The sequence below is a fragment of the Ambystoma mexicanum genome, chromosome 9, assembly GCF_040938575.1.
Source record: "Ambystoma mexicanum isolate Mex_15411 chromosome 9, UKY_AmexF1_1, whole genome shotgun sequence".
In the NCBI taxonomy this organism is placed as follows: Eukaryota; Metazoa; Chordata; class Amphibia; order Caudata; family Ambystomatidae; genus Ambystoma; species Ambystoma mexicanum.
This window is the reverse complement of record NC_090931.1, coordinates 665,998,659-666,021,103: the sequence shown is the minus strand read 5'-3', so window position 1 is coordinate 666,021,103 and position 22,445 is coordinate 665,998,659. Positions and strand designations below refer to the sequence as shown.

Here is a 22,445-nt window from a genome sequence, read left to right as displayed (position 1 = left end):
AGTAAAAGGCATGGTGAAGGAAAGGAAAGCCTGTGCTGCATTCTGGATAATGCATAATAATAAAGTGTCTCCTTGGTTTTGCGCTTCTACCTGGATTCCTCCAGCTCCTGACATTGGAAGGATTAGGGGCCCAGTCATACTTGTAAAGTGCAGGTGGTCCCATGTCAGAGGCACCTCTTGGACCAGCTTTGAAAGAAGGATTTCATTTCGTAAGCATCAAAAGAAATAATACATGAAATGATCATATTATCATGGCATTCACAACCTAAGCCTTCAAATGAAGATTTTAACCAGTTAACAGGCTAACAAAAATGGATTGGGCAAAAAACTTAATAGAAACAACTGAATTAAAGTGTTAGGTTAGTTTCCAATCTCAGACACAATAGCAGGCTGTGTTTTTGAAAACAAAGAATCTTAAGTAGTTTGACAAACTGTAATGCAGATCCCACTAACTGCCTCTTATCAAGCATTCAATGGTACAGTTTTACAGTTTGCAGGCCAGGAAGTAGGAGATTGTGTTTAGTCTAGCCACACTTCTCCAGCATTGGATCTTTCATAGAGTCACATGCTGCATGAATATTCCGCTTCATCAGGCTAGGAATCCTCGGTAAGCTTAAAGCAGTTTACCTTTACATTTTAAACTGCTTGCCACTTTAGTGCTCTATTAGAGTCATTGTTGGGTCATATTGCCCACAGCCAATAAGACAGGTCACCTTGCCTCCACCCTTGTAGGCCATCTTCAGATTTTTTACTGGACATTAAGTGTTAGGAGTCCTCGCGAATTCTCTCTTCAGATATTCAACTTTTTTTTTGTCTATTATTGCTTCGTTTTATCAAAATAATTCTTCATCGTTTGGTGCTGCATTGTTTTCTCACTGGCTGGTGTGAAAACTCTGTCCATTCTGTCACCTCCGGGGTTGCTGTTCTGCTTCGTTTGAGGCCTTCAAGTATCCGGTATCATTATGGAAGATACAAACAAGAAAAGCCTGTTCAAGGCCTGTTCGACTTGCCTCCTTAAGTCTTAAGAAAGTGCATATTGAGGATCTTCATGAGGAATGCCTTTATTTTCTGTAACTGGACCACGGTCTGAACAACTGCACCATCAGCCAGTCGTTCTCGCCCAAGACCTACAAGGACCACCACAGGAAGTAAGTGGCGTGGTTGGACGACGAGCTGGGGCCTTTGTCTCGTCCTCTGTCCGCAGTTACACTTCTGCCAGGCACAGCAGACCCCTTGAGCGCACACCATCATCAAAGAGGTTGAGGTCTCATGAAGAATCTTCCCAGGGAAAGAGGGCAAAAAAAGCACACAAGTGGCATGCTAGGGCTGCTCCTTCGTTGGCGACTTTGTTGATGTCATTGTCCACGCCTACGGTCACTTCAGTGCCTACTACGGCGACAAGAACGCCTTCTACATCATCTACGCACTCCACTTCGGAGGAGCGCTGCTCATCCACGAGTACGGCTCCTCCGTCTATGCCATCCTCGTCTGGGGCCCATGGATGGCCAAAGTCCTATTTGATGACGACGATCATCTCGTCAACAACTACATTTGCTCAGTCAACCATCTCATCGATAATCAAGTCAACATCTCTGCCACATTTAAGTCAATTGCATCTACACCAACCACCTTGTGATCATCTAGACCCACTCCATTGACAAGCACATCCTTGTCGACGATCAAGTCTGCTCACAGACAGTTGGTTTTGTCTTTTCCATGTGGAGTGCAGTGGACCGAGAGGCCCAGTCAGCAATGTCATACCTTCCCAGCTCAACGCATATTAAGCCATTGTTTTCTTTGGGCCCATATGCACCACCTGCTGTTCCCTGCCCAGCCATGGGCCCACCTAAACAGCTGCTACAACAGGGAGATGACTGATATGACATACAGGAAGGGGTATTTTCAGAAGATGATGAATGTGGTGTGCTTCCACCTTCTAGTATGCCACCACCAGCAGCTCCTCCTAAGCAAGTGCCTGCTTAGCTGGAACCTGCTCCCAGTACAAATTCTAGGCAGACGCCTGTCCAGGCTGCCACACCTTCCAGGCCCACCCAATATAGATGGATATTTTGTCAGTGTTACAAACGCTGGTTTCAGAGCTTCAGCAATGGCTCCCTGAGGCACCATTGTCTCTTTTCTCACAGCCACGTTATTTCTCCTGTGAAAGAAGTTTTGGTTCCTCCACCACCTTCCAGGCCTTCTACATGGGCTACACTTCTGCCACCAGCCGCCCTCAAGGAGACTCACACCAACGGGTTTGAAGATCTGGTGACAGGTGTGGGCGAGTCAGCAGATCTACCTCGAAGAGACTCTCCTCCAGACAAGATAGTCTTTGTGAGCAGTGAAAATTATTTGATCTTCTCTCATAGGAACAGAAAAAGGAGGGGTTACCTTTACCAAAGGTAGGAGTCTATCAGAAAGTCAGTGGTAGCCATCCCCGTACTAGACGATAGTTGGGTTGACGGCCTTCTGTTGATGAGGAATCCGTTCTCAGTTACATCCAAGAAAGATTGCTTCGAAAAAGAAGTACAAGGTCCTGGATTCCACAACTAAATGTCTCTGCACACAGCCCAGACCTAACTCTGTCCTCTCTGCAGCAGACGGAAGCGCTCTGCAAACCCTTCACCCCTTGTATTGTGCCGCCAGACAAAGAAAAGAAAGCAACTCGATGCTTTTGGCAAGCATGTCATTTCTACACCCACTACAACTATCAAATTGGCAAACTCTATGGCAATTCTCTCCTGCTATGACCAGGAGTTTTGGTTCAAGCTTGGTCCAATACTTGACTTTTTATAGGACGATAAGCGTGAGCAGGCGCTTTCGCTTCTGCATGCAAAGGAATCTGCCTCGGACCACACTATCTCCATTGACACTATCCTATGCTTGACGTCGCTGTGTTTCTCAGTGAACTTTGCAAAGTCTTGCTTAAAGCCATTGCAGAACTCGCTGTCCTTGGGCTCACGCCTCAACAACATAGATTGTCGCCACGCCTTCAGAAGATAGGGTGGTTTCCAAACCTCTAGCTGCCGATTGATTCAGTCCTCCCTCAAGTCCATGCTGGGAATTATGTCCCCCTGCATCACACTGCATGCTCCGAATGAGACCACTTCATCAGTTACTGGATGCCAGTCGGCAGAAAATGCCAGGGTCCTGGGAGGACAGACTGCGTCTGACACATCCCCTTCGCAACGCTGCCCAATGGTGGAGTCGTCATCTCAAACTCAACCAGGGAGTGCCCTTTTGCCTCCCAGATCATACGATCACGGTCACCACGGATGCTTCACTGGAGGGTTGGGGAGTTCACACAGGCAAATTCCATGCCAGAGGTCTGTGGTTGCCCAAGGAAACTTCTCTACACATTAATGTCCTAGAGCTACGAGCTATGTTCTGGGCTCTGAAGTCCTTTAAGTTTCAGCTGCAGAACTGGGTGGTTTGCGTCTTCATGGACTACGCCACCACCACATTCTATATTCGCAAGAAAGGAGGCGGGCATGCTCGCCAACTCTGTCAGCAGAAGCCCAAGCATTATGGTTGTTGTCGCACAACATGTTACCTACTCCCCTTCCATCTACCAGCGATTCACAATATGATAGTGGACTCCTTGAGCATAGAGCTCAGATCCTGCCATGAATGGGAGCTTCACAAAGACCAGATTGTCTGACTCTTCCCCAGGTGGGGGCATCCAGAAGAGATCGATCTGTTCGCAACCTCGACGAACAAGAAATGCGGAAATTTACAAGGAGGTTTCTTCAGTGGGGAAGACTAGGAGGCTCATTCCTGTTCCCGTGGGAAGGGATGGTCTCCTATGCTTTTCCCCCCGATTCCGCTTCTGCCTCGAGTCTTCAGTGTACCCAAGCAGTAACACTGTACAGTGATCAAAGTGGCCCTGGCTGTCCAGGTGCTCAGACTTGCGTCACATATCGGTAGCCCTCTGCATCAGGTTGCCCCCGCTCTTTGACCTACTCTCCAGAGATGGCAGGTCTGTCCTACATCACGACCCAGCATCTCTCAACTTGACAGCCTGGCTCCTGCAGCCTTAGAATTCAGAAGCGTACTGCTACCTTCAGACTGCCGCGACATCTTAGCCATGACATGAGGGTCATCTACACTTCCCTACTGCAAAAGCAAACGGAAGCACTTCACAATCTGGTGTACAAATCGTCTGGACCCGTTGCATGTTCAGGCAGTAGACGTATTGCCATACCTCTGGTCCTTGGCTAATTCGGGTTTAGCTCACTCTTCTAACTAGGTGCATTTAGCAGATATTTCACGCTATACGTGTTTCCCAGGCACTCATTCCCTTTGGTCCCACAGGTTGGTGAAAGAATTTCTCAGGGGACTGTTTTGTACTTTTTCCCCTGTCCAAGCTCCTGCTCCAGCTTGGGAACTCAATGTGGTCATCTCAAAGCTAATGGGCCCTCCTTTCACGGCTCTATAATGAGCTGCTTTGAAGTTTCTCTCCTTCAAAACGGCATTCCTAGTTGCCATTACTTCTGCCGGACAGGTAGGCGAACTACAGGCCATCTCCTGTAAGCCTCCCTACTCGACCTTTCAGCAGTCTAAGGTGGTCCTTCACACAAACCCTTCATGCCAAAGGTTCCCTCTTCATTCCACCTTAATGAACCCTTGATTCTGCTGGTCTTCTTTGGCTCTCCATCATCCCCTGCAGAACGATCCTTGCATTCTCTGGATGTAGCCCAAGTCCTCAAGTTCTATGGGGCTCGCACTAAAGAATTCTGCAAGTCATTACCAGTTGTTTGTAGCTTTCAGATCTTCCGGCAGGGGCAACACTGTTTCAAAGTCTTCCATTGCTAGATGGCTGTTGGCCTGTATTTCACACTGTCATCGTATGGCCAACAGGCCCCTTCCAGAAAGACCAAGAACGCACTTGACAAGGGATGTACCTTCTACTACGGCGTTCCTGTCCGGTGTTCTCCTGCTTGATATCTGCAGAGCAGCCATGTGGCAGTCTATCCATACCTTCATCGCAGGGTTCTACTGTGTTCATAGGGATTCCAGGGAGGAGTCCATGGTCAGCCAAGCAGTGCTTCAGTGTCTGTTCGCATGAGGTAAGTGTTCCAGAAGTGAGTTTGTTACTTATGTTGAGCTATGCCTCCACCCATTTTTCGTTGTATGTGGGTACTGCTGTATAACCTTATTCAAACAGCATGTGAATCTATGAAAGATCCAATGCCGGAGAAGGAATAAGTTACTTACCTGTAATTCCTGTTCTCCAGCATTGGTGCCTTTTATAGATTCACATGCAACCCTCCCTTCTACTCCTCTTACGGCTCTTCTTGGCTCATATTGCCACATTTTTGTGCTGCCAAATCTGAAGATGGCCTCCAGGGGTGCAGCTAAAGGGACCTGTCTAATTGGATGTGGGCAATATGAGCCAAAAATGACTAATAGCGCACTAAAGTGACAAGCAGTTTAAAATTTAAAGGTAAACTGCTTTAATGCTACCTAGAATTCCCAGCCGGACGACGGGGAATATTCAAACAGCATGTGAATCTATGAAAGATACCAATGCTGGAAAACAGCAGTTCCAGGTAAGTAACTTATTCCTTACAAATAAGACTACTTCAATGCAGTAGTACTAAGAACTGGCTATGTCTACTGTCTGCACGAGTATGGATGAATGTTTGAAAGGTTTTCCTACAGGTCTCTGGTGAGGGCTGTACAACCACCTGGCCTAATGGCAGAACAACATAACCAACCAGAAGGGGAGCCAAACCCCTCTAAAGGTAGGTAGCAAGACAGAGCAGCTAGACTTAAACTCAGCAAGGAAGGAGGGCTGGTAGGATTGATCAGTTAGTACACATAGTTAACCAAAGAAAACACCCAACATTGGTAAACTGACAAATAAAATGATTTAATAACGTAACACATAGAATATCTATTATGTTAAAAATAGGTATTTTAGGCACGCCTTCCACAAGATGTAACCCGCGGATGTATACAAAAAATAGTAAATGTCAACTAAGATAGTTATCACCTCACCCGCTAACATGTGAGGACACTATTTGGTGATAGGCATTACACTAATAGTCTCAAGGAGTTTGGGGGAGACAATGGAACATAGACACAGTGAAACTTTACATTTACTCACTCAGTCATGATCAGTACCCAAGTTGCACACTATCACAGTATTCCTGCCCCTCTAACACACAGGGACCAGGATGATCCAAAGGCACACTACACAGTAAATATATAGAGCTAGAGGGGAAGAAAAATGGGTCACATGGTAAAACACAAACCCAAAAGACAGGATTAGTTTAGGCTTACAGCACCAGCCACAGGGACTCACTACACCCCTAGTGAAAGCAGAGATAACAATATAGCAAAATGTGACACATAATAGCAAGGCAATTCAACATCAATATTATAAGGCAGAACTTCACAAATGCAGAAATAATGAGGAGCAAGACACAGTCAGAATAGCTGAAACGGGCAGTGGTAGGTAGGCAGCAAGGCATTTCCCAATACAAGAATGAAATGCAGAGAAACTCAAGAGCACTGGCTAAAATTCTAGTGTTTGGATCTAAACTCAATTGGCCTAGAGTGAACCCAGGAAATATGTCACTGTCCAGGAATGTACCTGTTAGAGCCACTTCCAGAAAAGTATAAGATACGTTTTAAAGTTCACAAGGAATACAGGACAAAGTTGGTAGGCAATTATTCGGTTGTAATGCAATGTAATGTAATATGGCATTTGTACAGCACTTACTGACATTGGTATGGCCTCAAGGCACTGTAGGTGAACGCCCTGGGAGGACCGAAGTCCCGGATATGAGAGATTAGTCCAAGGAATTTACAATGTGTGTGCGTGCATTTTAGCCAGTACGATTGTAGGTAGGCGTAGCTAAATCCCTGCTAGCGACCCACGTGGAACTGGTTGTGGTAAAAAGGCAGGTCCCAATTCTCTCCACAGATGCAGAGATGGTGTCTAACAACCTCAGTGGACCCCAGAGAAGACCACCTTGAAGAGATCTACGCCCAGGTTCTAGGTCAAGCACAAGATGCAGCCAAGCAGGATTCAGCCCTAATAGAAGTCAATGGGGAACAGCCTTTGAAGAACCCCTAGAGAAATATTCTATTATGGACCACAGTGACCCCTGAAGGTAAGTATCCAAAATAATACACTAACCCAGTGCCCCCCCAGATAAGCACTCATGATGTTGGTTCCCAAAATGTCAGTTCAGAAAGACTAAACAACCTGTGAATCCAGCTCTTATTTTACAGGGCTAGATGAAAGATCTGGACTTTGTGCCTGAGCCAACAACAGCCCCAACAGCTAATAAAACAACAACAAATAAGCCATCCTACCAGTGGAACCAAACATCCTGAATTTAAAGCAGCAATAGAGGTGGCCCCAAAAGGGTATCAAAACCAGAGCAAGACAGGTTCCTATGGCTCAATGAGCAAAGGCGGGCAGGCCTCCAGCAGAAACAGTCCCAACACAAAAACAACAGTGGAGGAAGGCCAGGGGAGCACATGAAGTGATGTGTCTGACCCCCAACACCCTTACAGGCAATGGCAGCTTCCAGCCCCAAGGTGTGAGGATCAGGCGATAAAAGGCAGAAAGCAGCAGGGAAACGGCCTGGACAATGGTACCAAGATGAAAGGCCTGTCCTAAGCTAACAAGGAATATCAGAAGGAGAAGAGGGAAAGCCTAGGAAGGATGCTCAGCAGTCGAAAAACAGAACCAGAGGTTATCCCAGCACACAGGATCCATTCATTAAGCCAAGCTCTGGTCAGGAAAATCCAGAAATGGCAAAAACAGCAAATAATCATGAAGCAGCTCAGTAAACCTGCCCATCTTCTGAAAATCGGATAGAATTGGAGACTGGATAAGGCTCTCCCCCCGGACCTACCCATACTCACAGGAGCTGGCCTAAGCCATCACACCAATCACATAGGATTTAAATCAAAGGTTTTGGTGGCCAGCCAATGGGATAGCCCCAAAAACTGTAAAAGAATGTAACTGTCAAACACCCAGACCCACCCCCACAGGAAGTGTGATGGGCTGCCCAGGTCCAGGAACTGGTCTAAATTAGTTCAGACCACTACAGAGGATGCATGGCTGAGTTCACAATGAGCCCAAGTGCACAAAAGTCATTTTAGTCTACCTCATAGTTTGCCTAGACAAAGCAAGCTCAATAAATAAAATGGTCTGGTTCTGAACTGAAATAAAAACATTGGTAGCGCAATGGCTACAATAAAGTAACACTGGGCTACCAGTGTGGTACATCTGCTAGCATCCCTGGTGAAACCAACACTAAATTACAGCTGCCACCAGCCTAGCCCCCAAAACCAATGTAGGGAGATACAATCACCCTTGGGCTTAAATCGGGTTCTTAAAAAGCACCCGTGACCAGGGAGGTTATGGGCAACCCAGGACCATATACTAACAAAAAAGAGTTGCAGTGGCAGGGGGACTTCAGTATAAGTTCCTTTGACCACAGAAATAGGTCAGAGATCAAGAAATAAAGAAGGGGGAAAAAGTAAACTGTTTAGTGAACCCTAAGAATGGTCCTCAGAAATCCCAAAAATGCAATTCTGTCCTAACAGTGAATAAGGTATTATACGTCATAATAAATTCCAGGAATATTGTATATTATGTTACTCAAGTTTTATATTGCACCAAAAACCACCATAGTGATCTTACAGGGCTGAGGATGTCACCAAGGGTGGCATACGGTCCCCCTGCCAGTGGTATGCATACCTTAGCGGAGGAAACTGAGCAGGGCAGAAGGATAAGCGGTGGGGCAAAGAGGGTGAAGGCATGACAAAACACAAATGATGGGGAAAGAAGAAGGGGGCATGTTTTGCAATTGCGTGTGTGCATGTAGAGCCAGTAATCACAGGTTGCTTGTATTTCCGTGCAGAGCGACCTGGCCTAGCAGTTTGGCCAGGTCTGCTCCCACGGGTGGCTGTACCTGAATGATTTGCATATGGCTGGACCCCTTTTTACAATGGCGCAGGTGGGCTAAAAAACGGTGGTGTGGAAGGTTGCCCAGAGCAGTGCCAGTGGTTCAGATTAATTCAAAACCTTCCACCCATCACTTTTTTGCTTTAAGTAATGGGACTGTATACACGTAGCAGTTTACAAAGAACAATAGATCATTCTTACTAAGTAGTATTTGGCTGTGTGATGGACTCATGAAGTACTCAAGCAGGCAGGCCCTTGAGGTTTTATGGCTTTTTGTCAAGGTTTACCTTACATTTCCCATGGGAAAAACTCTAGAATAATTATACTGGAACTGCCAGGCCAATTAGGGCCCAGTCGAGAATAGATGTGTGCATTTTGTATAAACACCAGGGAAGGAAGTGCCGGTCTAGGCCGGATGACTGAAATCTCATGTGGTAAACGCCTCATGATTACAAGATGGAATACCGCCTCAAAATATCTCTTATTTTTACCCCCATTTCAAACATGGAGGCAAAAATATGTCCTCCTTCCACCCCTTCGCTAAGCATGTTTAATGTTTTTGTTCCTATACGTGAAGGAATACGCTGGTGCTCACCTTCAACAAAAGGAAAGATCTTTTGGGAATCTCAAATGCCCACATGTACATCCCCTTTATGTACAGAAGTCGCCTTATTGACCCTTCTGCGCATTATTCTTCCTGGGAACAGAGGGGGGTGTGGCTGCTGCTATCCAATATGCATGTCCACCTTTTGAACAGAAGGAAACTAGAACAAATTTGCAAAGACATGGCATGGGGTCATTCTGAAGTGTTGTGTGCAGCATTTCTGAAACACTGAATGCCTGGCATGACTGTCACCCTAGCCGCAGTAAATTCCTAATCTTGGGGGGCTGCTCAGAATACTGCAAGAGTAATTGCACGCAGCCTTCTGATAGGGAATACTGGCAAACTCAACTCTTAATGTAGCCAGCATCATGGATTCTGAGATAAAGACCAACAATATGACTTATGCAACACGGATTTACTGCACTGGAGAGATCCTTTCTCCCAGTGATAGCACAGTATATTACTATTTGAACGTGAGTGAAATACAAGCCACACACAACATACAAATGCTCTTCTCCCCCTCTTATCAGTCTGGCTTCCGCCCCTTTCATTCCACCGAGATCGCTCTTCTTTCTGTTTGCCACCCTCTACTGTCCGCTCGGTATGCAAAACAATCTTCTCTTCTTATTCTACTCGTATTCTATTCTAGCAGCCTTTGACGCTGTTGATCATACTATCCTTCTCGCTTCTCTTTCTCATCTTTGCTTTCAGGTTCTGTACTACACTGGTTTCGTTCTTATCTGACTTATCACATCTATTCTGTTTCCTCAGCAGGACAATCCTCTCCTGTTCCCCCTCGCCAGTGTAGTGTTCCTCGGGCATGAGTTATTTGCCCTCTTCTTTTCTCTCTATATACAACTCCTGTTCTATCAATTATTGCTGTCTCTCTTATCATATCTACTGATGACTCTCAAATCTTTCTTTCTTTTCCCCTTTCTCTGAAACTAGCCTTTCTATGCCATCAGCTGGTCTCTTGTCTATTCAGTCTTGAATGTCTGAGCGCTATCTACTTCTTAATCATTTAAGAGTGATGTTATTTTTTCCCCTGGCCCGACTATCCCTCTGCCTTTACTTCTCCTTTTATCTCTTTCTCCCTTTCGTTTCTCACAATCTCTTCTTCTGCTCGTAATATTAGAGTCAATTCTGGACACTTTCTCTTTCTTTTATATTAAGAAGTCAAACTATCAGTTGCACCTCCTCAGAGGTATTCTTCCTTTCCTCACTTTCCCCCAGAAGCTCACTATCTCCAGAGCTCTGGTCCTCTCTAGGCTGGACTACTGCAACATCTTCCTGCCTCTACTCTCAGACCTCTTCAACTTATCCAGAAAAGGACTGTGAGACTTGTCCTTGGCCTCAAGCCAAGGGACCGTATGTCTCCAGCTCTGAAATCTCTACATTGTCTCCCAGTGGCGGCGAGGATTAAATTCAAGACCCTCTGCATCGTCCACAAGGCTTTCTGGAGCCTGGGACTGCACTACTTCCAAATCTCTCTTCCTAAACATCTCCTCTCTTTCTCAAGCTCTCCCCTCATCCACCTCCAACTCTCTGAGAGTCAGTTGCTTTTCCAAGCAGAGAGTTGGGGGCAGGTCTCTTTCCTCAGCTGGGACCTCCGTCTGGAACTGCCTCCCTGCCTTTCTCAAACTTGAGCAGAACCACCTCCGGTTCTGGAAGCAACTTAAGACCTTCCTCTTCGCTTCTGCTTTCTCTCTTCCTCTCCACTGATGTCCCGACTGCTCGATGCACTGGTCACCTGGCTACTCGCTGAACATGGGCCCAGGCTCCTGTATGTCCACCTGCACTTCGCACTGCCTCCCGGCTTCCCTAGCACTTGTGGTCTGTATCTGCAACCCTACAGCCCCTTCTCTCTGCACTTCTTGAGCAACCTGCACTGAGCCACACACTGACTGCACCTTTGAGTTAGCTGCACCTCTACCTCCACCCCAACGCCCCTCTGCACTTCTCCTTTTCCATTTCCCTGCACCTGGTTGTTCTGAATGAAACAGGGCCTAGTAAGATCATTGTTTTGTCCTCCCTATGTTTCCCCCTCCTTGTCTTGTCAGGCCAAGAAACACTTGTGTACAGGCGTGTCATGAATGCCATATCATATCATATTTCTTCTGCTGCTTGGTCCCATCACTTTCGTATTCATGACTTGTTTCCCATCTTATTTACTCTAGACTTTTCCACTGTTCCACTCTCCTGCTTGGTCTTACTGCTTATTAGTTAACTCCCCTAAGATATATTTACAGATTTTCCATTTACCTTTTTTTCCGTCTCTCCTCTCGGGAGTCTAATTTCTGCTCTGCAATCTCTTCAACGGCACTCCTTTGAATTACGGTTACTGTTTAATTTCTTCTGTATCATCTTTAAAATTCTCCAAGGAATGGCTCCTTCATATCCTTCCTTACCGATGTATTTTTTATTTCTATTCACCATCATGCTCCCTTCGCTCCTCATCTCAGTTTCTCCTTGGTCTCTCAGCCTCCATGTGCCCAATCTCGTTTCAACTCTTACTCGCTCTTAGCACCAAAACTCTGGAATAAGCTCCCTCTGGAAGTGTGTCTTCCTTGTCTCTCTTTCATACCCGTCTTAAGGCCCATTTACTTTCCACATACATTTTCTCTCAATTGATTCGATTTTACATAACAATTGTACCACCTTTGTCTGTTAAGCGCTTTGGCATATATCGTTATATAAATGATATAAAACACAAGTACAGTTTGCAAAAATATAGATGTTATTAATGAGGTAATCTGACAGTGTGACTCCAACACGCTCATAAAACAGCACAACTACATGCATAAAAAGTTAATCCTCCATGTGTCTAAAACATGTGTAGGGCCATCTTAAGTATGTGAGCAAGTGACAGCCTTGTATAGGCGAAATCCTGGCATTAATGTAATAATGAATGAGACTAAAAAAAGCAAGGGGACATTTTTTTAAAATAAAAGATCTATTTTCAAAGGTGCAAAACCGAAGATCAAAAACCTTCTCAAACAGCGCAACTAGTTGTGTCTTTACATTAAACAATTGTCAATGTTTTTTCAACTGCTTTCTATTGAACGTGCTTCATCGGCCGAGTGAAATATTGTGCGTCATGTTAAAAATGCCTTTGCTGGAAATATTAAACCATAAAACAAGTGGAAAAGGCTGCGACTCTGAAGCCTTCGCAGACACCAGACCAATGGGTGTTCCACCATTCTTTACAAATGGCAGTTTGTAAAGAAATGAGATCCTTCAAAGGAGAAAAACAGAGGTACTACCAACCATTGTAAAGTCACGTCTATCAACCAACTAAAGTACAAATGTAAAAATCCAACATAATCAATGCTTCTTTGTATAAAAATGAACATGGGGCATGAGTTCTTAAAAACTGCTGGAGGAGCCAACTTCCCTGTTCAAGCTGCCAAAGTTGGAACTCGCTCCCTCTCTCTATCAGAACTGAACTATCTTTCTGGCCTTTCAAAACCAAAGTAAAGAACTGGCTTAAAGACAAGGCTTATTAACAACCTTTTGCATCAACAACCTGCCATCGGCTGGCTTCGTCAAACAACTGTAACCTCCTTCAAGCCACAGCACTTAACTGCATGTACTCCGACTATTCTGTAACTCTGAGCCGGCTTGTTTCTGTATTTACCGGTTTTTATTTTCATTCTTGCTCTGTTTTCTGTAGCCATGTATCAAGTTCATGCATCCAGTTACCCCAGGGTTAGGTGCGCTTTATAAATAAATAAACTAAACTAAAACGACCCACCATGTGTAGCAACTTCCTAGAGTCTCATTTCAATTATCGGATCTTTACCTCATGATAGAATGAGGGGTTGAGGAACTACAGAATTGATTTTGATTAGTCTCAAATTCTGTAAAAATGCACAATGACTGGCTGAAACTTAATAGATGTGATCTTAATTGTGCAGTTAAATCCGCAAAGAATGTTTAACCAAGTCGTAAAATAAGACCTCCACCTACAACCATACTGTGTGTCACTCAATTGTGTGTGAGGAAAATGATGACAATGACCCACACACTTTTCTCTCTCACAACAGCCAAAGTTAGAAATGCTCCCTTTCTCGCTTACCAGCGGTGGAGAGAGTAGGTGATAGGCAAAATGGCTGCCTCACCATCTGCACAACAGTGAAGTTGGCCAGACTATTGTACACGGGCGGCATTAAGCCACCCCAGAAATTGTTGCATTTTATATTGTAAGCTACCAACACAGACCTGAGCTATGTGGCACGACAAAGCGTGCTGCGCCAGTGAGGAGAGCGTGAAGGGGAAGTGGCCGAGTTCCAGGTGAGCACTGAAAAAGGCTCAGTTGACCGAATGGCAAAGTGTTTCCCATCAGGCATTCCTTGCGATCTGAGAACGGTGGTAACAATAGCAGCGCCACAGCCTCCCGAGACCCAGCCTTCCCAACTGATCAGCGGAATGGAGTGCCCGCGAATTTCGATGATCAATGCATACAGGTCGACTACGGAGTTAAGAGGTTTATATGTAGGGGCAACTGCAGATGAATCAGGAACTTTGGTGAAGCAAATGAACAAGCAAGTAGCCTGGCCACCCATGGGTGATTAGCTGCGATTCAGAAGATGAACACAATGGACACCACATTCTCCTCTGCGTGGGCCTTTGACCTCAGACCCGCAATACATGGAGAGACTTTCAAATCCTAAGGTGTGAACAGGCGGCACTGAAAATTCAAGCACCAGTGTGCAACCCCACAAAATAATCCATAGAGGGAAGGGCCAACCTACTCAGTTATATTAAAAAAGATGGGAAATGTTCCAGGCTCATCGTCCAGATTCCTTGTGTCACCCTCAGTTTGAATGCTATACTCTACAAGTTTACACAAGAATATTAATGAGAATTAACGTTCCTACACACGTATGTACACAGGCGTGCGCGCTGTATTGGGGATCAAGAGTTCTGCTTGATTTTCCGAACGGTATGCATGCACTGTGTTTCTAGAAGTACTTTACTTTCTTTAAAATAGTCAAATACATATGGTTTTGAATGCTTTTCTGTGTGCCCTGAATCAAAGGATTTGCATCAAACAAATCCATTGTACACCGGCTGCCTCTACTCTGTGGAATTGTAGATCGCTTGCCTCTACACACCAGAAAAAGTCCATTGCTAACAAATGGGGCATCATAATATATTGCTCTCGGTACCCCCTAGCAACCTCCAGGGTGCTTAAAATCATCTACTTTAAACTTCTATAACGACAGGTGCAAATCTGATTATTAAACTTCTTCCACCCCAAACCTAAACCCTCTAAAAGCCCTGCAAACGTTCTTCCTCTCAAAGAGTTAATTTTAATATGCTATTTCAAATGGAGGTTGTTGCGCTGGAAACATCCAATCCACAGTTCCCAAATGGTAAGCCATGTATCCCGATTTGTGCACCATGTCCCCAATATTCATTCACAAGTCTCACCGTAGGCTTTGAATGGAGCGATCACCCAAAGATGGCTGCCAGTGGTGAACACATTGGAAAAAGTCAGGATGTTGGGATGCCTGAAGAATTGGGTCATGATCACTTCATTCTGGAAAACAACATGCAGAAACAAACAGAAGGCTATCAATGTCAACAAATAAAACAGTTTTTTTGCATAGACGCTTCGCTAAATACTGGCGACTGAACATTGCGGGATTCTGGATTCACAGTCCTACTTGCAACCCAGCGTTGGCCTCTTTACTGACACGTTAGAGGCTGCCCCAAAGGGCTCTATTGTGCGTTAGGCGACTCTGCCCAAAGCAATGCTTCCCAGCCCAAGGTGAAGGCCGCTAACGAGGGTGAAGGTCGTCTAGCGTACAACACAGTCCGATTGGCTAGGGCTCAAATGCTATCAGAGCTTGTGCAGGGTGAGGGCATGAAGCCTCGCTTGTGGCTTCCCCCGACAGATCTTGGATCACATTTCACTTGGATCACTTTAGAAATGCAGCTTTACTCCATCTATCCATATACTTTACATGATGAACATTATAACTAAGGGAAATAGGTAGGGTTCTTTGCAAGGCCTCAGTCGAAAGGAAGAATACATGCCTGCAACAACTTGAGATGTTCGTCCGAGCACTGTTCCAGATCTGTGAGCCGGACAGTCACCATTCTCCCGGTGGGAGTGTTGCGTGCGAGGTAGATTGTGGTCAAGTTGTTGAATCCTCTTCCTGGAATCAGATACAAAACTACATTGCACTTTTTTAAGCAACTATTCTAGATGAAGACATCTAGAAGCAATCCGCTTTACCACGTTGAGTTAGACAAGGTAGCAATGATTCCATATCACCAGGTTTTCTGTGGTACAATTACCCAATCATTATCACGGGTGAATAACTAGACATTACATAATCTGCATGAAATGAATGGCAGATTTTTTAACAACAGAATGGATGGAGCGTGGGTTGGCAATCTCTTTTGATTATTATCTTGCTGTGCTTGGCTCAATGAATTGGAATCTGGTTTGAGGTTTATACATGGGACGGTGTGAATATTTTGACTGTACAACACACCTGTGGTGAAGGTTGCCCTATAACTAATGGCATAACATTGAGTTGAATTTGGTGGAAGTGAAGAGTTATAGCATGAGAAATCTGGACCTTGATTCGCTTGTCTTTTGTATACCTACAGAAGTCCACTCCTGAAGAAGAGGTTCAGCACCCCGAAACGCGTTGAGTACAAAGGACTTATTGTGAAAGAATTTCATCATTGTGAAAGGAGCCTACAAGTTTGTTGTATTGGCAGAACACGTTTTTGTTTCTGTAATTGCAAAAAAAAAATTAATTTATGAAATTTTGTATAACTAGTGAAATTATTTGCCTGTTATTCAGTACTTGTGGTCTGCAGGGAATGGGAGTGTCTAAAGTTTGGACACTATTTTGTTATATGTTATGATACGGCTTAATGCCAGGGTCGGTATTCCTCCCCTGCACCCACATTTTTCGGGAAAACACTACATATTATTCCCTGAGATGTATCTACTATAGGTGTGCGCTGATACAAAGGTATTTTAATATTTGAGATGTGCATCAGCGGTAGATTTGGATAATTCGAAGTTAGTACACAATGTAATGTTGGATGCCTGAGGGGCTTGAGTGTGTGCTCGGCCAATTCTTGAAATTTGGTAGCTTACTTGCTCGGGCATCTCTTTACATTGTACCACATGGAGCCTGAGCCATAATAATAATAATAATCTATTTCTTATATAGCGCTACACACCCATAAGTCTCAGAGCACTGAAATAACAGGAGACATTATTATCCCACAGATTGGTACTCAATTTATCGACCTCGGAAGGATGAAAGGCTGAATAGACTCTGCCGGGATTCGAACCTGCCACAGCAGACTTGCCATAGATATCAGGGACGAGCGCTTAGCTCACTGTGCTATCTGACCACCATGAGTGGCGGTGTCAAGAATAGGCTGTGTATAAAGGCGAATGCTGTTGGGAACGGAACAAATGCTAGTTATCCACCATATTCACAGCATAAACTGAACTCTCTCTTGCTGGCTAAATATTGGGCATTAATAGCAAGCATACATGTTCCTATTGTCATTGACACATAAGGGAGTCGAAAAGGGATTCAAATATTTTACCAGCAAAGTACAGCCCAATCACTGCAGAGGGTGCTATGTAACTGCTTGCTTCAGGGTTGGCCTCTGCTTTTGTGGCAGTGCCTGCTCCCGCTGTGAAGACTTGGACACATGGGAGGGGCGCAGGATTGAGGGCAGCGAAGGCATGCCGGGAGCGGGATCGACAGGGACTACCGGATTTGAAATATACAGTGCATAACAGTAATGTCAAAAAAGTTTTATATTTGGGATTTTTTTTAAAAAAGGAATTTGGGATTTTGTTAAAAGTTGTGATCATCATCTCTGTTCATGAGGTTAGGTCGTAACCGACAACTGTGCAGTATTATGGCGCGTCATGAAGGCTATTTATATATCATCTAACCTTTCATGAAGCAAATGGCAGCCTTCAGTGTTACTTATCAAAGTACGACCTGGAGAATATGTTCAACCCGATGACACCAAAACAAGTCTAGATCAGCAAATCTATCAAATGTGAATTAAAAAAGAATGTATTTCTCCTCAAGACATTGTAACCCTGGGGAAAGCCAGCAATGCAACTCAAAAGAAGACACAGTGTCAGTATACCGAGTTCCAGCCGGAGTTCATAGTGTGAAGCGTTGGAGGCCAAGAGAGGCCTTCCATCCCCTGCGGCCGTCAAGGGCGCCCTTTGCGCGGGCAGCTCTTCCCCCTGGCAAGAAAATAAAAAGGTCACCTCCTCATGCAATTTAAACAAAATCAGCATCTGTCATTAGGCATCTCAAACTCAACAGCAATCTACTTCTACATTATAGGGGGATAAAACTATCCCTGCAATTGGCGGGTTTGTGCGATACATAAGGGGGCCAATGCCCCTTTTTACTTTGACCATGAAAACACATGCACCATTAGACCCAACAATATGATTGACCTGCTCAGTGGCAAGGGCTGGCGGAAGGCTCTCACGACTGTTTCCAGCGACAGCAGAGCTCATGAGCAACAGGCTCACTGTGGACCGGGAAAAGGTGGATCAAATTAGTCCCACATGTGGGCGCTAATGCTGAGGCTGATTGAATCCTCTTCAAGTGCTGTAGAAATCCCTCATTATTAGAAGATGATTTGGGGAACTTTAAGTGAGACAGTCCCCGGTGGGTGAAGCACATCCAACATTGCACTCAGAATCACCAGGATGCCAGAGACATTGAGCAGGAGGGTGTCACGTCTGCATGCGCTAAGTGGCTATTGGGTAGCTCTGTGTACTGGGTAGGTCACTGCACCTCCCCCAAAGAGGGAGGGCATTGTTGAAGCGGCAGGAGGTGCACATGGGTGTCATGTACATTTAGGCACCTCTCGAGTGCTGGGTGAAGTGGTGTTGTCCTAACCCTGGATTCCCTTGCAGTTGTGGCATTTCCCTTGATCCGGGACAGTGTTGAGTGTTGTGCTTGGCACTCTAGGTTGGGGGAAAGATGGGGGTACGGGTGGATCTTTGCTGTGGGGGCGAGAGGTGCTGTAAAGTTGTTACATTGATAAACCTGTGTGCTGAGCCCATTCTCAGCCAAAGCTAACAGAAGCCTAACGGATAACAGGTGGGTATACGGATTAAAATGATTCATGGCCCCAAAAACGGAAACAAAATATCGGATATTAGCCATGTGACGACAAGAAACAACCAGCCGGTGTGTTCGGGTAACACCAAAAATGATGAAGATATAGACAATAAATACATTCTGTTCTGTACCAAGTAATGCTGGATGCTGGCTTCGGATTGGCTTTCCAAAGTTATCGAGTCGACTGACGTCCTCCTGAAACATGGACAATCCTGAATACAAGTTGAAAATGAAAAACACCGTCAATACATGAATCCCAGTGGGAAGAGAAAGCACATCTTAAAGATGGAGAGTGTGCCATCTCTGGCTTACATCTACATGCACCCACGCACCATACAGCACTCTCTCTCTCTACTGGCTTGAGCTACGGTTCCCGAGGGCGTTCCACCTACCAGCGCTTTGAGGTCATACCAATGATACATAAGGCGCTATATAAATGCCAACTAACATAATATAACATGTGATCACTACCTTGGCAGCAAAGCTGCCGTCTCAAAAGACAAAGTGCCCATTTGTCCCCAAGATCATGTAATGTGATGTGTTTGCTAGAATTCCTCGTCTTCTCACAACAGGCCCACCTTATTGTATTGCTTTCACTTTATTCACACTGGGATTTCATACAAACAGAGGGTGTGCATGGTTTGTGGTCTTGTAAAGCACAATTGGAGCGGTTACCGGAAACAATAAAACACTAAAACGCACGGAGCAACAACTCAAAGACACCAACAAACATGAACCGTAGCAACAAACTGGACCAAGGGAGGTAAACAGCCCATAAATTCACTGCAGGATTTTGAAGGAAGCACTTCACACATTAAATTGGCAGGTAGTTCAGTGTACTCAACCATAGGATAAGAAATAACGGGGCTCTATCACAAGTCCGGCGGTAATTCCGCCAGGATACTGCCAGCGCAAATTGTGTTACTGCAATCCGGTCCGGCTCTATTAGCGCCAGACCCCGAGTTGCCAGGGGGGGCCGGTAAACCCCATTCCCATTGGGTCCATTGCTGTGTTGCCGTTTATATTGTAGACACTTTCCTCATCGTAACACGTTAGTAATAAGATTCCTCCTAAAGCACTTTCTGTCAGAATGTTCCTTCGAAACATGTACGCCAGAACATTAAGTGAAGTAACAACTTATTAGCATACTTACCCAACAAGACATGGGGCCACTTTATTCCTTCCACTGAGTCACATGAACCCATTTGTCCTGAAAACAAAAAGAAATGTTCGTTTACTCTGATCAGTCAAAATCCAAACACGGAATTGAAACCTCATTTATCAGCAGCAACCTAGAAATCCAACCAAATTGTGAAGATACACAATTCATGAAATGTGTACTCTGTATTATACAGGCAATGGGGCTGCTAGAGTGCAGATAGCCAAAGGCCCTGGGCTCAATCCTTGGGATGTGGATCCTAGGCTAGGCGAGTGTCTCAGCCTGTCCATTGCAACCTCTATAATTTGGATATCTGTTCCCTCCAAGAAGGCTCCTCAAATGGATAGCTGTACTCACATCAGAATCCTTAACTCTCCCTGCCACTCACTCGCTCATTTTACCTTTGCCTACCCATGGTAAATGTATAAGGAGGAGAACCAGGGATCAGCAAAGGCCTGCTTGTCAAAGCTATGGTGGAAAAGGCAGAGCAACATGGAGGAGGGCATTACCTGTTTGCCAGGTTTACCCTCCCCTCGCCCTATACCAGGATCCTAGGCATGATGAGGTTGTGCTGCCTTCAGTGGTAAATGGCTGAGTTCCATGTCATCTGGCTGGTCCTGGTTGCCGCCAACGCACCACTGCTTCCCCAATCTACCCTGGCTGGTCCCAGTTGTCCTTACGTCTGCCTTTGATTTAGCTGGTGTTCCTTGCCCCCACACCAGCTCTCCAATCCCCCTTGGCTGTCACCGCCCCTGCCCACCACATATCCACTCTGGCTAGTCTTGATTGTCCATCTACTCCACTCCCCAATCTCCAAGCTTCTCCTGGTTGTCACTGCTGCATGCCCAAATCATGCCTGGCTGGTCCTGGTTGTCCTCACAGACATCTCTCCCCCATTCTCCCGGATGGCCCAGAGTGTAATCCAACTCTACACTTCACAGTTCCAGAGCTGGTCCAGGTTGTCTCCCCTCCTTCCCCCAAAGCCTCCACAGCTTGTCCTTTTATTCCCCACAGGCATCTCTCCACCAGCTCCTTTCTGGCCACGGTTATTCCCCACTCTGCACTCTAATTCTGCCACAGCTGGCCCTGGTTGTTCCTCACCCCTGCCTGCCACATCCCCCAGGTAGTCCTGGTTGTCCTCACTCCCCAGCGGGTACTTGTCCCCACAGGAGTCCCTCCCCCATCCCCCTGGCTGTTCATGACAGTGGTGTAAAACAAAATGTGGGGTCCCTAAAGTCAGCCATGTTACCTCCCTCCCCCCAAACTCCTCAACTAAGCACAGGCCGCACCAAGCTCTGGGCTGGCCTGGACCACCACACATGCACATGATGATCATGCTGCTGCAGGGGCATGCCAAGCACTTCACTACACTACATCAAGATCAACTCCATCAAGGACAGCCATAGACTCAAACCCTGCCTCTCGCCGATCCAGTCTTGGATGTCCAGTGAATACTTGAAGCTTAACCTCTCCCAAGACCGACTTCCTACTCCTCACAACAACACCAAACACCCAGACATACAGACCCGGCTATCAACCATGAACTCTGAGGTCTTCACACCTACGCTAAGTCCCTCGGGTTCCACATCAAACAGCTCTCCTTCAAGGCGCACATAACTAAGAAAACTCTGCTTGGTATCAACTCTCCATTCTGTGAAATGTCAAACCCTTCCTCCCTCCGGACAGCTTTAGATCCACCGTTCAAGCACTGGTCCTATCCCAACTGGATGGGGGCAATGCACTCCTCGAAGGCCTCCCATCGTCGTCCCTTGTGCCCCTGAGAAGTGTCCTACATGCAGCCGCACACCTCATCAAGGGTCTATGCAGATACGATCACTTCGCCTGAGCCCTCACCGACCTTCACTGGATCCCTCTGCCCGCACAAATCAACTTCCAAGTCTTGCTGCATCATCTATAAGGCAGTCACCCTCAAGTCACTCAACTACCTTGCAGAGAAACGTAGCATCTCTGGTGGACAGTGCACCACCAGATGCCAGGACATATGCAGACTTGAAATCCATCACTGCAAAAAGGAAAGGACCAGAAAACAAGCCCCCTCTGCGTACGCCCAAAGACTATAAAACCTCCTCCCGTCAGCATCAGACTCGCCAGAGCACTCCTACAATTCAGAAAAGAACTCACCTCTTCATGGAATCTCTACACCTCAACACCTACGCCATCACATCGCTCCCCATGCCACCTGACTCACTGGATGACGCCCACTCCTCTACTCCCCTCCACCCGGTACAGATGTACCCCTCCTCTGTGCCCTTCTGTATCCCACCCCGCTGTATATCTGTTCTGTTGCTACCTCTGAAAAGTGCTCTGTTATGCATCTGTACTGTTGTATACCCCTGTAAAGCGCTATGTTAATCAAACTTCAAAGCTTTTACCTAGCATACAAACAAGAGGGCCTTGCCTCGGCCATCGCTCTCAAATGTACCAGATACCCCTGTGTATGGGTAGCGATATACGCTGTAATCATAAGCTACAATAACATGTTGTGTTGGTTCTGCCAATATTTACCAATAGCTCCTGTAAGAACATACCCCTGTTGGCTTTGCCCTTAATGCCAGTAAAACGTTCATGCCCCAG

The 22,445-nt window shown here is 45.8% G+C and overlaps 1 protein-coding gene across 3 annotated transcripts in view; it reads right to left on the bottom strand.

Annotated features, from left to right (window-relative positions):
• Nucleotides 1-22,445, bottom strand: part of STRADB (STE20 related adaptor beta) — a 189,205-nt gene that overhangs the window by 80,730 nt on the left and 86,030 nt on the right. For all 3 annotated transcript variants that reach the window (XM_069615476.1, XM_069615475.1, XM_069615477.1), the window contains exons 2-6: nucleotides 19,845-19,901; nucleotides 18,823-18,903; nucleotides 17,694-17,796; nucleotides 15,585-15,706; nucleotides 14,976-15,084 (exon numbers count right to left, since the gene is read on the bottom strand). In XM_069615476.1, the coding sequence (XP_069471577.1) occupies nucleotides 14,976-15,084; nucleotides 15,585-15,706; nucleotides 17,694-17,796; nucleotides 18,823-18,903; nucleotides 19,845-19,856 (427 nt within the window). In that variant the 5' untranslated portion in view covers nucleotides 19,857-19,901. The remainder of the gene's footprint in view (nucleotides 1-14,975; nucleotides 15,085-15,584; nucleotides 15,707-17,693; nucleotides 17,797-18,822; nucleotides 18,904-19,844; nucleotides 19,902-22,445) is intronic.